This window comes from Anolis sagrei, chromosome 1, assembly GCF_037176765.1.
Source record: "Anolis sagrei isolate rAnoSag1 chromosome 1, rAnoSag1.mat, whole genome shotgun sequence".
NCBI lineage: Eukaryota > Metazoa > Chordata > Lepidosauria > Squamata > Dactyloidae > Anolis > Anolis sagrei.
This window is the reverse complement of record NC_090021.1, coordinates 51,092,796-51,108,818: the sequence shown is the minus strand read 5'-3', so window position 1 is coordinate 51,108,818 and position 16,023 is coordinate 51,092,796. Positions and strand designations below refer to the sequence as shown.

The 16,023-nt window shown below is 40.8% G+C and overlaps 1 protein-coding gene across 2 annotated transcripts; it reads left to right on the top strand.

Moving 5' to 3' along the window:
* The first annotated feature begins 484 nt into the window (after nt 1-484).
* Nucleotides 485-3,122, top strand: NANP (N-acetylneuraminic acid phosphatase). 2 transcript variants are annotated; one of them, XM_060753986.2, is made up of 2 exons: nt 485-887; nt 2,369-3,122. In XM_060753986.2, exons 1-2 carry the CDS (start codon nt 657-659, stop codon nt 3,089-3,091), a joined length of 954 nt encoding a protein of 317 aa, XP_060609969.2. In that variant the 5' UTR covers nt 485-656; the 3' UTR covers nt 3,092-3,122. The 2 variants fall into 2 exon arrangements, with proteins under 2 accessions (XP_060609969.2, XP_067320566.1); XM_067464465.1 differs by lacking the exon at nt 485-887 and adding an exon at nt 897-1,038.
* The last annotated feature ends 12,901 nt before the right edge of the window (nt 3,123-16,023 follow it).

Below are 16,023 nucleotides of genomic sequence, written 5' to 3'. Positions count from 1 at the left end.
CAATGCCCTTACTGCAGAAGAAGATGCAGAGCAAGAATAGGGCTCCACAGCCACATACGGACCCACAAGAATATTGGAAGACAATCATCCTCGGAAAGCGAGGGATCGCCTAAGTAAGTAAGTAAGTAAGTAAGGTATACGGTAGACTCCTGCAGAGGTGAGAGGATCCATCTTGTCCTTTGCTGAACGTAGCATTTGTTGGATTTTCTTGGTGGGTTTGTAGATTGTTTCTATGTTGTGTTTCCTCATCAGCTTCCCTATGCGGTCAGTGGTTCCCTTGATGCTCCAGGCACAGTCAGCCCATTGTATGCTAATCAAGGTGGTCAGTGGAAAGACGCACACTCAGCCCAACTTACAAAAGCCCTTTGTCTCACCCTGGTCATTCCACAGATATATAAACCCCCTTTTCCCCAGTTCCAGAAGACCTCACTACCTCTGAGGATGCTTGCCATAGATGCAGGCGAAACGTCAGGAGAAATGCCTCTAGAACATGGCCCTATAGCCCGAAAAAACCCACAAGATCTAAATGAGTCTCCTGTGGTTTTGGACTTCCACTCCCAGAAGCCCCAGCGAGTTTGCCCAATAGTCAGGAATTCTGGGAGTTGAAGTCCACAGCGTTCTCTGTATGGGCTTTTACAACCTGCCCCCGAAGGCGGATGTGGGAATTGCCTCTGGACTCAGAGAACGCCCCGCTCTGCCCCGCCCGTTCTCAGTTGAAGTCTCGCGAGACAAGGACAGCTATCCGCGGAGTGGAGAGGCTCCCGGAAGTGAGTGTAGCCGAGGGAGCCTCTCCTGCGATGGGACTGCAGGGCGTCAAGGCGGTTTTCTTTGACCTGGACAACACCTTGGTGGACACCGCCGGAGCCGGCAGGAGAGCCATTGAGGAGGTATGACCCGCTTTTATATCCTCGTGTGCATCTAGACCAGGCCTGGGCAAACTTGGGCCCTCCAGGTGTTTTGGACTTCAACTCCCACCTTTCCTAACAGCTAGACTGAATGCCTTATGATTTGAAATTCCTGCATACCCATACAATGAGGGTAGGGTCTGACTTTTGGATTTTGGTGAGATGTTTAGCTTTTAAATGTAATTTTAATAGCATTTTATTGTATTTTAATGTTTTTATTCATAACATTAGTATTATTATTTTTTTGTATTCATTTGTATATGTATTTGGCTTGTTTTAAATTCTATTGTGTTGTGTTATTATTTGCTGCCTTGAGTCCCGATGGGAAGAAACATGAGATAAAAGTAAAGTAAATAAACACATTTAAAATATGTGTGAGGGGAATCACTTCTTGATTTTCATTGTGAATTAAAAACATCCAGTTAGCACGAAACCTTGGATATGTAGGATAATTGCATTCCACAGAATGTGTCATGATATCCCACACTAGAGTGAAGAAAAATAGATCTCAGGGAGAGATGCACAGGAAGTGAAAACAAAAGAGGAAAATGGCAGCAGCAGAGGTAATTAATTTCTCTTCTCAAGGGGTCAGTTAGCCCCTGCCATACCCTTGGAGTGTTTTTGGCAGCCCTTTGCCCCCTTGTTCTAATTTTTCCAAAGTGCTTTAGTGGGGTGGTGTCTACAATGTGCTCCACATTCTGCTGAGCTGGTTTAAATCTGGGATCTGGGCTACACTGGGATCTGCACATTATGTCACTTTTTTTGGACTTTCCTGCTACTTTGTTTAATGTTCTGTATACCCATTAATGAGCCCCAGGTGGCGCAGTGTTGCTGAACTTGCGGACAGAAATGTTGCTGGTTCAGATCCGGGGAGCAGTGTGAGTAGATCAATAGGTATTGATCCAGCAGGAAGATAGCAGCGTTTCATGCAGTCATGCAGGCCACATGACCTAGGAGGTGTCTACAGACAGCACCAGCTCTTCGGCTTAGAAATTGAGATGATCATCAACCCCCAGAGTCAGACACGACTGGACTTAATGTCAGGGAAAAACCTTTACCTATACCCATTAATCCATGCCGCAGTGAGCATTGACGCCCTGCATTTTGTGGTTGTTGTAATTTCAAGTCGGCTTGGAGCCATATTAAAATGTCAGTGTACATTAAATGAACACGTAGGAGAATTATAAATTTTAAAGTGGAAGTTGTGACTGCATCTGTCTTGTAGATTAATCATGTGAAAAGAGAAACTTCACAAAGTATTAACAGAGTGAGCTCTAAAACACAAGATATTGTGATGCTGTAATACAATTATGATGCATTGCATAGCTTTGAGGCTGTCTGTTGTTATGTGTTTCCTCTTTTTCATTCCAGTCAAACATCTGGATAGATAATTGCCTGCTAGAAAGCAAAATTGTTCATTTTGAACTGAACTGATCTTTACTGTTTGAACTCTCTGGTTGTAGGTGATAAATGTCTTACAGTCGAAGTACCACTGTGATGAAAGAGAAGCCTGCATGATATGCAATAAGTTCCAAGCCAAGCTTCTCAAAGAATACTATGATCCTTCTAAAATGTGTATCACTGACCTCAGGATTCAACACTGGGAAGAGGCTATACAAGAAGTCAAAGGAGGAACAGCCAACCGTAATCTCGCTGCAGATTGCTATTTCCTTTGGAAAACCACTCGCCTGCAACATTTGACCCTGGCAGAGGAGACACAAAGGATGCTCCATGACCTCAGAAAGGTGGTCCAGTTGCTTCTGCTGACAAATGGGGACACACAGACACAAAGAGAAAAGATCAAAGCTTGTGATTGCCAACAATATTTCAATGCCATTGTTGTAGGTGGAGAACACCAAGAAGAGAAACCAGCACCCTCTATATTTCACCACTGCTGTGAACTTCTAGGAGTTCAGCCTGAGGACTGTGTGATGGTTGGTGACTCTCTGGATACAGACATCCAAGGAGGCTTGAATGCTGGTTTGAAAGCGACCGTCTGGGTAAATAAAGCCATAGCAGCCCCAAAACCCTCTTCTCCAGTCCCTCACTACATTATTCCTTCTGTACTTGATTTCCCTGAACTTTTACATAACAAAGAAGATGCTAAATCTGAAAGTAATGAGGTGGCTGGTGTTTGTAATGAGTGTGAAATTCCCACAGAAAAACCAAGGACGTTTGCCTGCTAGAATTGATAATAAAGGGGATTTTTTTTTATCATGTGAAGATTACTTTGGTTTGTTTTAAACATTACAGTACATTAATTTTAAACCATTCACCATAATATATGCTTAATTTTATTTGATTTCATGTAGCACAAATATGGATAAACTCAAATATGCTCAATATATACGTCTCAAAACTGTCCACAAAGAGCCGCCTTGTGGCAATACACCGACTGACAGGAGATGGCAGCAAACTATGAAGCATGTTACTATGTGAGTGTATTCAAAGAACAATACTCCTGGCCTGCTATTTATGTTTTGTTATTAATTTTGTCCTGTCAAAAGGAGTGACTTAAAGTGCAATTCATAATTAAAACCTAGCAATCTGAAATGTATGGAATTGAAAGCATGGAAATATACTGCACAATGAGTTGTGAAGTATTCGATCCAATTATAAATATAAGTATTCAGAAGTAACTCCCATTACTTTGAGTGGGAAAATTCAAAGTGGTTAGGGTCAATACAATCCTAGGATTATGATATTGCATACCTTCAAATAATTTGTGTCTTGTGGATCAAACTAAACTTGTTTTCTGTTTGTTCATATCTCCATCTTAAATGCTATTGTAAGTTTGGGCATTTGGAAGAAAGAATGAGTAGGTAGGAGTAGAGTCTAAGCTTTGTGCATTTCGGTTGAACCTCGATCCATTTCTGCTGGCCAGATTCCGGTGGACCCCTGGATCCATTTTTGCACACCTCCCAAAAATGGGTGGATAGATGGAGAACCTTTTTTGGTCCTCACCTGAAAAATACAGCTAGATCCGGTCCACTGGAGGCTATGGGGAACTTACGAGGCTCCCCTTTCTGTTCCTGGGACCCTTTCCTTTCTTCCCTTCAAGAGAGCCTGGGTTTCAGCAATGAGGTTAAGCAAGCACCCTTCCTGGGATCCTTTTCATTTTTCCCATCAAGGGAGCCTGGGTTTCAGCAACAGCCTTAAGGAAGCACGCTATCCAGCCCATTATTGGGGGGGGGGGGGGGACTTCCCAGGCTCCCCTTCCTGTCAGTTTAGGCATTGTTTGTCCTTCTATCCTTCATTAAGACCTGGATTAAAAGCATCAGACTTTTTTTTTTAAATAAATTTTTATTGAGTTTTGTGTTACATTACAGTAAAGTGCTGAAAAGATAAAGTGTGGGGGGGGAGGGGGAGAGAAAGGGGAAGAGAGAAGAAGAAAGAAAAGAAGGAAAAAAGAGAGAGAGAGGAAAAAAAGAAAACACCCTCCTCCCGCGTGTCCTTAAATGCTTATTTCCAGTCCGTGAAGTGACTTCCCAAGGTTTTCCAAGAACCTTTGATGATTATATATCATTGTTCTTCATGTGTGCTGGCAATCTTTTCTTTCTTCTTTCTTACTCTCCTAAATGCAAGTCAAATCAATTATCATCGGAATTTCTCTTGTTTTTATATAGTCTTTAAAATCTGTCCAGTCTGTTCTTCTGGATGTGCCATTGATTCTCTGGGATAAGCTATCAATTTGAATAATATCAAAAGCCTTTATTATCCAGTCTTCCTGAGTTGGGGTTTCTTTTTGTTTCCATCTCCTGGCAAGAACTAGTCTAGCTGCTGTGCTTAGCAGAAAAAGGATTTTTTCTTGATTTTTATTCATTTTGGATTCCTTTTGTATCCCTAACAAGTATGTTTCAGGGGCCTGTGGGAAATTTCTCTTTAATATTTTCTGGGTGGCCTGATGTATACTTTTCCAATATTTTTTAATCTTCTTACAACTCCACCATTGATGAAAAAATGTACCTACCTCCTTACCACATTTCCAACATTTATCTGATATGTTTTTGTTGAACTTTGCTATTTTCTCTGGCGTATAATGCCAGCGGTAAAACATCTTGTACCAGTTTTCCTTAAGGTCACTGACTATGGTGTATTTAATTTTGGTTGTCCAAATTTCTTCCCATTGACTCATCAAGATGTTGTAACCTATATCTTTTGCCCACTTAACTTGACATTCTTTAACTTGCTCTTCTTCCGTATCCCATTGCAATAATTGTTTACATAGTATTCTTATTAATTTTTTATTTCTCTCCATGATAATATCCCATATCCCTTTTTCCTGATTGAAACCTAATTTTCTATCTTCCCTAAAGCCCTCGTGAATTTGGAAATAATTCAGCCATGTAATTTTCTCATTGAGTTTCCTGATTTCCTCAAAGGGCTTTAGTTCCATTCTACCATCTTTAAAAGCATCAGACTTAAGATACCTCTCTCTGCAATTGTTTCCTTTCTTTCTGTAGTGGAGACCAGATTTAAGGCTTCATTAAAGCTGTTTCTTTCTACTCTAGAGGAGACAGGCACTGCAGGCATGTGCGCTCTCCCTGCACACAGCTTTCCAAGACCTTTTAAGAGGGTTTCCCACTTCCCAGGGAAGAAAGAGCAACCAACTTGGAGCTATCCTACTCTGGGTTTCCTTTAAAAAGCCATCTTTTTCTTTTGATTTGCGCTGGAGTGGTGCCTTTTCCCAACTTGCGCCTTTCTGCTTTTGGTTTAATGCTTTCTTAAAGTTGTTTATACTTTCTACTCTAGGGAAAAGGTAACTAGGTAGTAGTAGTTTTCTGAGAATGAGGCTTTTCTTTTTGTTTGCCTGGATTATTATTATTAATAATAATTAGTATCTTTTAGAAGTATTTTCTGAAGGAGGAGAGGAGAAAAAGAAGCCAAAAAGGTGAATCTCCAAGCCTCCAAACGCATGCGTGCACCCCACCTACCCGTCCTGTACGTTCCCAACTCCCAGTCAGTCCCACTAAATAAAAAGAATTTTTTAAAAAGAAAAATAAAAAAGATTAAAGAGAGAGGCCAAGCCAGAAGCCAAACAAAAAAATAATAATACACTGAAGCCAGGATGCAATGGTGATGCCAAATAGGGGAGAAGGAGCTGCCATGTGTTCCCTTTATAGATGGAAAAACATGATGGCTGGGCCCTTGACGTTATGGCCATCTGGCCAAGCTAAACAAGCCGGATTGCCCAAAGGGAACCAATCACTCCAAATCCGTGCACAAGCCTAGTGGAGTGTGCTTAATCCTTATACCACTGTCAGTTTTCCTGCACAGGTTTTCTCCAGACTTTTCCCTCCATTGAGAACAGAAATGGACTTCAACTGAAATAAATGAGAAAGCTTGTGTTGGCTTCTATACCTTTGACCATGTTTATGCTTGTCAATAGATGTCTTGAACCATGGTGCCCAAATACTGACATAGTATTGCAGTTGAGATCTTACCAAAGCAGAAGAGAGTGGTACTACTGTTTCCCCTAACTTGGACATTATACTCCTAGTTGAGGCAGCCTAGAATTCCACTCACTTTTGGGGGGGGGGGGGTTCCTACATCATGCTGTTGACTCCTGTTTGGACCCTTCATTAAGGCTCTTCTATACAGGTAAGAGTAGGGCCAGTATAACACCTTCTACATATTGATGCTCTCCAGGAAAGACTGGCAGTCTAATCCATTTGGAGAGCAGCAAATTGGAGAACACTGCTGTCAGAGTTGTGTTCTGCATGGGTTTCTGACACTTGTGATTGCCTGGTAGCCCACTAATTTCACTTCCTTGTCTCTGAAGCTCAAAATGCTGATAAGGGGAACAAATGGAAAGAAGCAAAATAATGGTATTTTCCAGCTTCATACTATCAGTGCATGTATTTAAGTTTAATGGCGTGTAATAGTTATGTATTTGCCCTTACAACATAAAAGCAATGAAATAAGATTTTTTTAGCTTCTTAATAATTAACAAAAGGTAATAACCCTTTCCTACGAATTTTCTATCACATTATTGGCAGATAAGAAAATCATGGAGGGTTTTGGAGACCAGTGCCTTAGTCTGGCTTCCACCTTGTGATCTCCAACCTGACTTCGTGGGACAGCAGAGTTTCCAATCTCAAACCTTAGTATAGCAGCTCATTATATTTATGGGACTCTTCACTTTAATTTAAAGCGCTTTAAATGTAATTGTGCCCACTGCATTGTACTTTATTGCAGCATCAGCATGTTTTTTCTGCCTCTCACCACAAACAACATAAACACTGAAACCACACATAGGCAATGAAAGGTTATTGAGTGTTTTCCTCACGTACTATTTTTAATTAGAGAAAAAGAACAAGCTGAATAGCACTTTTATATGTGGTTTTAAAAACCCCTGTGTAATTGCAGGAGAGAAGGCTGTTCTACATGCCATTTGGTGGCATTTTTCACACAAATAAATGCTGTTTTGTCTGAAACAGTGCCAAGCTCCTTTATAATCGTTCAGATTACATTTTAGTTTGAAGAACAGCCAACCGCACCCATCTTGGCAGATCTAAGTGATATACCAGTACTCCCTTAACAAAAGGGAAAAGAAAAATTAAGTTATTTTTCTGGAATAGGTTTATTACCAGGATATCAGGTAAGTGGTGCAGTTGAAATAGTTTTAATCCTTCAAGGAGTGCCTTAAGATCTAAGTATCCGTGAGATTTAAAGTAGACTATTTGACATCCCAAATGTAGGCAGAGGAAAAAGTGCAATTTTTCTCATTTATGTTAATACCGGTGTCCGCATCCAGATCAACTACAATCAAAGCCCTGCAAGTATTCTGGGTTGGTTGGGTTTTTTTTGGGGGGGGGGGGGGGTGTTAAAAAAAGACTCAAAAAGGGTAGGGAAACAACTGTAAATGGGATCAAGATTTCTCGGATAATTTAATTATTCGGGCAAGATTTGCCAGCTTGATTAGTAACAATGTTTTGAATTGCTGAACTAACCAAAATTTTACATTACCGTAATGCTAAACATGTGGGAACTGAAGAAACATTCATTTTGAATGGCAGCATTTTGGGGGGCAGGAGACAAGGCTTTATGCTTTTGGGGGATGGACAACATTATGCTTTTTTAATTAGAAGGACCCATTGGAAGGACCTGTTCTCCACTCTTATTTACTCAGCTTCAGGTGGTTTCTTTGCAGGCATGACCAAGACTGTCCGTCAAGCCATAAAAAGTGGGAAAACTGAAACAATGTATTGCAAACAGCCTTGCATGAATAGTCTCACAATACAAAAAAACCTAATAGAATCTGCAACAAAACAGAGAGAATGCATCCTATTCAGGACAGTTACATTCTTCATCCCATGTCATCCCCATTCATTCCTCATTAAAATCATTCAGTATTCAGAGGGCCCATTCAGTCTTCATTACACAAACTCATTGGTTCCCAACCCTTTTTTTGACCAGGGACCACTTTGACCAGGGTCTACTTTCCAACATTAGTATCAAAAGGGTTATGAATCAGTTTTTGGTCAACTTTAGAATTGGTTAGATTATTTGAGGTGCTGATTCAGAAAATTGCATTGAATAGACCACATCAGCTCTAGTTTCTGATACAGAACATATGCCATCAGCTTGCCCACAGAAAACCATATTTAATAATATAGAGCTGATATGGTCTATCCAATGCGATTTTCTGAATCATCATCCCAAATAACCCAGGAACAGGCTTAAAAACAAAGACACCAAAGCGTCCCAACTTTCAGGTGCCACATGGAATGGCTCTGCTCAGGGAGAGGAGAAGGAGGAGACGCAACAGTCAGGAGGCTTGTTGTCACGCCTTTCGTGGGTAGTCAGCCTCTCCTCTCCCAACATAAGAGGGCTTCACAAGACCAGTTGCTCTCATTGCAACGTTGTAGCCTGTTGCTACCTGTTCATTGTGTGTGGATGGCATCCTTGACTTAGAAAGAGGGTGTTGCCTTATTTATGATATAGGTTTTCTTAAGAAAGAAGATTGGCATCCCTAAGTTCTCTCAAGATCATATAGTGGCATCAAAGGGTGCCAGACATTTTACTTTCCTATTCAGTTGGAAGCCCTTCCTCTGGGACATCAGTGAACCCCTTTGGAAACCCACCAAGTTCTCAGAAAGCAAATGGTAATGACAGAGATACATCCTGTGGCTTTCAGTTCTTGAAATGATAAGAGGCGCCACTTAATCTGCCAATATCTCATGCGTGCAAGAACTTCATAATAATATATTTTTGATCTACGAGTCAACTGAGTTTAAACAAGGGAACAAAAAAACAAAACAAGGAACCCACTTCTACTCTGCCAAACTGCATATCTTGGCAGGTTACAGTCGAGAAGATAACAAAAGCACATTCAAAAGACTTGGCAGTCTTTCTGGCACGAAACACCTTGAGATTATGAAGTCAGTCACGCTATATTGTTTGGTCCATTTAGCCCAAGTGTGGCATCACTTTTAGCAATCAATGTCCTGTTTTTTGTTACTGTTGTTTCTGGTAATGTTCTAAAGTTGGGAAATGGAGGCAACTTGAGAACATTACTACATTTATAGAATCTGCAGGAAGAAATTATGGAAGCTCTATGTTTTGCTTTTTCATGAAGGAAGCCATAATCAACACATAAAAGTACAAAGTCTAACATTTTGGAGTCTGCAAGTCTGGCCTAAATCCAATTGGTAGTTGCTACTAGAATTCACCCCTTAAAACAACAGAAGTTATATAAATGTTGACCTACAAAGTTTTGATCGCTCGCAAGTCTATTTGGGTTGAGAGAAACAGCTGTATATAAGTTTTTATGTCCTTATGTGTTGAAATTAGATGTGTGTTGGGGAGATTATTTTCATTTTTCCCTATTCTAGCAATTTCAACATGGGACACTTGTAAAACATATCTGTCAATGTTTCACAAATGAAACACAGGACACATGAAGCAGAACAATATCACTATGTGTGGTCAAGACAGCAAATGTTATTAATGCAGAATAATAATAATAATAATAATAATACTTTATTTATACCTCGCCATCATCTCCCCAAAGGGACCTCAAGGCGGCTAACATGAGGCCAAGCCCAAAAATTAAAATAAGGCAAAATAGAAATACATACAACAAAAATTAACATCAAATAAAATGTTAATAATAACAAAGTAATACAATAAAGTAATGACAGTAACATAATAACACATAGTATAAAGTGAAAAAGAATTAACAAGGCTAGCAGGCCAAATGCAAAGGGTAAAATTATAAAACCCTGGGTGAGATAGATAAATAGAATAGTGTGTCTAGTGGGAGACTTGGGTAGGATAAACAATAAGGTTTCTTCACTGAGGGAAGAGATAAAGTACATCAGAAGGACAAATTTGTACTGGGATGGGCATGATATGGGGATTTGCTGTTCATTCCTCAAAAGCACACCAAAATAGCCAAATTTTTAGACTTTTCCTCAAGGCTGTCAGGGTGGGTGCTTGCCTGATCTCCCTGGGGAGCGAGTTCCAGAGCCAGGGGGCCACCACGGAAAAGCACATACAAGCCAGGAGAGACTGCCCACTATTCCCTTCACTCCTTTTTCTCTGATAAGTTAATTGAGGCAAATTCCTCTTGTATTTTAACGCAATTTGCAACAACTGAAGTAAACTGAGGTCAAAGGCTGAAGGAGAATGAAATTTGGGGACTGAAAACTCATATGAGGAAAAGAAGGAAGATGACAACCAGGAAGCTGCAGCTCTTGATACTGGGGTACAACATCTTCAGTATCTGCAGCCTTTGCCAAGTCCAACTGCAGTGTAGGGTTCCCCATTACTTCAGCACCCACTCAGCCCAGGTTTTCTGGTGTTCTAAAAGTTTCTAACTTTTATCACAACAGCCAGAGGCAGCCCCCACTCCACGCCTGGGTCATACAATTGTTTTTGCTTCATTTTCTTTTTCAGATAAAATAATTTTACATGGGTTGTTGTAAGTTTTTCAGGCAGTATGACCATGCTCCAGAGGTATTCTCTCCTGATGTTTTGCCTGCATCTATGGCAGGCATCCTAAGAGGGCTTCGTGAGACCATTTGCTCTTGTTGCCATTACTGCACCGTTGCACCGAGGCAACTGTGCAGTAATGGTGAGGCTGCGGCCCATATTTTCATTCTTGCAGACCACTTGTGATCCACGGACCACAGGTTGGGAACCACTGCCATAGATGTATTGGTAGCATTCTGGGAAATTAAAATAATAGCCACATATTTCAAATGGAGAAATAGTTCTCCATGTAGCTGGGCTTGGATCTAAATGAAATTGGACTGATGCTTTAACTACATTTTATATGACTTCCATTGTGCCAGTTATCAGTATTGCGATTTCCTATCCCTGTAGAATTAAGACTCAAGGTAACCTATACATTAAACCAGATACAATAAATATTTTGTATTACCAAAATGTATTAGGATTTGTTTCTGCTTTCTTCTGCATTTCTTTTGGATATATAACACGCAAGTATATATTCCAATTTTTAAAATATGGAATTAATGTATAACTTCTGACAAACAACAACAGTTTAATATCCTATTGCATTATTTACAACTCTATAGTAGTAGATAAATTCAGGTGGTCCTAACCTGACAACCCTATGGCCACGTTCATGTCTGTGCGCTATTTCACTGTTAACTATCTGGATTTTCTGGTGAAGTATTTAGAGCATTGTTGCTGATTTGATGCATGCTGCAGTTCACATTGGAAGTGTACATTTTGTGGCCACTCGACCCGTGACTTGGCTTTGAAATGCAATACAGCAGTAGTTCTCAACCTTCCTAATGCCACAACCACTTAATATAGCTTCCCCAACCATAAAATTATTTTTGTTGCTACTTCATAACTGTAATTTTGCTATTTTTTGAATTGTAATGTAAATATCTGATATGCAGGATGTATTTTCATTCACTGGACCAAATTTGGAACAAATACCCGATACGACCAAATTTGAATACTGGTGAGGTTGGGAGGGGGGAATTGATTTGGTTATTTGGGAGTTGTAGTTGATGAGATTTATAGTTCACCTACAATCAAAGAGCATTCTGAACTCCACCAATGATGGAATTGAACCAAACTTGGCATATAGAACTCCCATGACCAACAGAAAATACTAGAAGGGTTTGGTGGTCATTGACCTTGAGTTTTGGAGTTGTAGTTCAGCTACATGCAGAGAGCACTGTAGACTCAAACAATGATGGATCTGGACCAAACTTGGCACAAATACTCAATATGCCTAAATGTGAACACTGGTGGAGTTTGGGGAAAATAGACCTTGACATTTGGGAGTTGTAGTTGCTGGGATTTATAGTTCATCTACAATCAAAGAGCATTCTGAACCCCAGCAATGATATAATTCAGCCAAACTTCCCACACAGAACCCACATGACCAATAGAAAATACTGTGTTTTCTGGTGGTCTTTGGCAACCCCTCTGACATCTCCTCATGACCCCCCCCCCCCCGGGGTCCCAACCCCCAGGTTGAGAAACACTGCATTTCAGTGTCTCTATAGAACTGCCCTCAAGTGAAAAGGATGTCCCAACAAACTATGTCCTATTTTTGAAAAAGCCTTTCAGAGAGGCAGAATGCAGTCCAAGTAATTGTTACAAATAGCCCTTTCCAGCTTTGCCTTTGCAAGGAAAGGGATAAAAGGACAAAGAAGCATGTGTGCGTGCAGCTGCACACACCAGCAAAATCCACAGAGGTATATCATGAGAACTCATGCTTCTTTACACCACTCTGGAAAAGACCTAAAAGAGATAACTAGATGTATTATCCTGAGTATTCCGATTAGTATACCAATAAAGATCTGAATAAAGAAATATCTGGTGCCACCAATAGTTTCTGTATCACCTGCTATAAGGATCCAGTTTAATAATTATTGTTGGTTTTGCTGATTAATAATGGTGTTGAGAATCTTTCATCTTAATGCCAGAAAAGAAATCCATACAACATGGGACTCACCTGAAACATTTGTCCCTTTATGGGAGCTACAATTCATCAAAAGCTTGTTCCCTCACAGCAAGTCCACGGCCAGGACTGCCTATCATCATTATGCTGCAAAAACAGAAACAAAGGCTCACGGGAGAGCAGTAGCTCAGTTGTCTGCAAAGAAAATCCAACCCACAGCCTTAGACGTGGGTGACTAGCGGAGAATGAAGAAAAGTCAAGCTCCAGTAACTTTTAATGACAGATCTTGTTAGGGTTAAAAAAACAGGACTGCCCTCATGCTGTGATTAAATATGAATAGGAACTCATCATCTCAACCATTCCAGGTTGCAGCATTGTGAACAGGCTTGTTTCTTTCTAAATTAATCATTCTGAGCTACTCAGCAACAGAGCCTGGGTACACAAAACAGCGTGAGACAGAAAAACCCAGTGCAGGCTGCCAAATCAAAGCACAAATGATTACAGCTTGGCCATGCTTGCCTGTGTTTCCTGAATCGCGCCTACTCTGTCCAGTTCCCGTCCTGTTCCAAATAGCAAGATAAAACTGGGTCAAACTAGGAAATGATAGGCCTCAAACTGGCAGAAGCACACAGACAAAACTTTTTCCTTTCTCCCACACTAGTGCGGATATTTCAACGCCAGGGTGGCCCACTGTGGATATGCTGAGTTGGCATTTGGCTGGTGCCGCATTTGCATTCCAGTTTGCCCCAAGATTCAGTGAGTAATCTTAAAGAAAATCTCTCCTTCCCCTCTTCCTGCCCAAACTTCAAACTTTCAGCTTTATTTGGGAAATAAGGCTGGTTTTCTTCTTCCCAAGACTAATTGTGGATTTTTTTTCATGTCAGAAGCAACTTGAGAAACTGCAAGTTGCTTCTGGTATGAGAGAATTGACCATCTGCAAGGACGTTGCCTACAGGACGCCTGGATGTTTGATGTTTTACTATCCCTGTGGGAGGTTTCTCTCATGTCCCTGCATTGGGAGCTGGAGCTGACAGAGGGAGCTCCATCTGCTCTTCCCGTATTTGAACCGCTAACCTGTTGGTCAGCAGTCCTGCTGCCACATGGTTTTAACTCATTGTGCCACCGGGGGCTCCTATCATGTGGGTTTTTTGTGTTTGTTTTGTTTTTTTGTGACAGGAGTGACTTGAGAAACTGTAAATCGCTTCTGGTGTGAGAGAATTGGCCATCTGCAAGGAAGTTGCCCAGGGGACACCCAGATGTTTTGATATTTTATCATCCTTGTGGGAGGCTTCTCTCATGCTCCCGCATGGGGAGCTGGAGCTGACAGAGGGAGCTCATCTACGGTCTCCCCGGATATGAACCTCCAACCTGTCGGTCTTCAGTCCTGTTGACACAAGATTTAACCCATTGTACCACCGGGGGCAATGTGTGATGAATGAGATAGCAATAGCAAAGTGCTTTGCATTCAGAATCCCCATTCATTCCCAACTGTCAAGATCGAGACTTCTGTATCGTCGAACCCACATTGCAGCAGTGATATGTACAAGGGCCAGTCATCTTTGTCCAACAGCCCCATGTGGTTTCCAGACTAATACCAGCAGCTCTAAATAGAGATATGACCCTGCCATTGGAAGATAGCCACCGCAGGGTCACCAATGTGAATCCTCTGTATGCAAGATTGTGATAGCTGTGTCAAGGCAATCAGGCAAAAACAAGTTATCACAGTTCTAACATGCAAATCAGGTGAACAGTCAAACTAGATGGACAAGGGGAGGCCAACGATCATAAATATTTTGTAGTTTTAAACAAGATTGTCAGCAATTATAGAGACTTCCAAATCTGATTACTTATATGGTGCTGGAGGAAGAAAGATTAGCTTATTTCCTGGTGCTCTAGGAAACTGTCTTTATATTGTGTCAGAACTAGTACTTCCGGAATTTCAAAATAATAAGGGAACCAAAATTCATGATGTGTGGGATAGACAATCAAGATATTTTTAAAAATGTGTTCTACCTAAATAACAAATGAAAGCATTGATTTCAATTAACTTCAGACTTTATCATACAAAGTCACTATTTCATAGTAGACGTGTCAACACCTACAGAAGATTTATATCAGTTTGAGCACCATCATCATCTCCAGCTGTACAATTGCACCGATTCAATGTTACGTAGAATTGTACTTCTACATGCTCTTGCAAAATTGTTTCCCCACATTTCTGGTGCTCCAGTGTCATTGCTGTTATTTCTTCTATTGTTAAAACAATTTTTCAGTTCCAACAGTGGTTAATTTGTAAAAAGCCAAATATTACTGTAAAAAAAAAAAAGATTGGGAATAGCAAGGAGCTGGAGGGAGAATGGGAGAGGAGAGGAACCTCACCCCCTGACCTTGCTGCAGTTGCTGACACAGAGCCAGAGCAGACTCATCAGAAAATATAATGTTGCAGGATTGGCAACTCTTGATGGCTCTTGTGCATCAATGGGGAGAGGGGTGATGGGTTAATCAAAGGGAGGAGGCAGACTGGCAGCAGGATGCATGCAACATCATGTGATCGGGACTGTCATGGTGACGATCCTGCTTCAATACTGCTTTGTCTCTCTCATACAACAAAGTCCTAAGACATCTATTTCTTTGTAAAATTAACATATTGTCCACATTATTTCTCTAAAAATTACATGATGCACACATTCCTCTCTTTATAAAAGGGGTCCATTGGCCTGTTGTTAAGTATATATAAAAGCGAAAGCTTTCCAACCTTCAAATAGAGGCTGTCTCTTAAAATAAGGGTCACCTGTCAATCCTATTGAAATGACAGGCCTTCCTTTTAATGTATTCCTGATCTTGTTTCCCAATTGAGACCAGAAACAAAATTTTAAAGACAAATTTTAAATAAGGGAATTTTACTTACAATAACAGACACCTGGCAACTCTAGTCAAACTATTGGTCTATCTAGTCAAGATAGACCCTTCTGCTCTGCTACTCTGCTGCTGACTATGCATGCCCATTGTGGAATACATCTCATCACATTAAAACAGTGGATGTGTCTCTTAATGAGACATGTCACATTATCACAGGAAGTCTACACCCAACACTGCTGGAGAAATACTGTTTAGCCAGTATTGCACCACCTGACATCCATCGGGAAGTAGTACTCTGTAATGAAAGGATCAAGGCATTTACATCACCAGCCCATCCTCTGTTCAGATATCAGCCAGCATGTC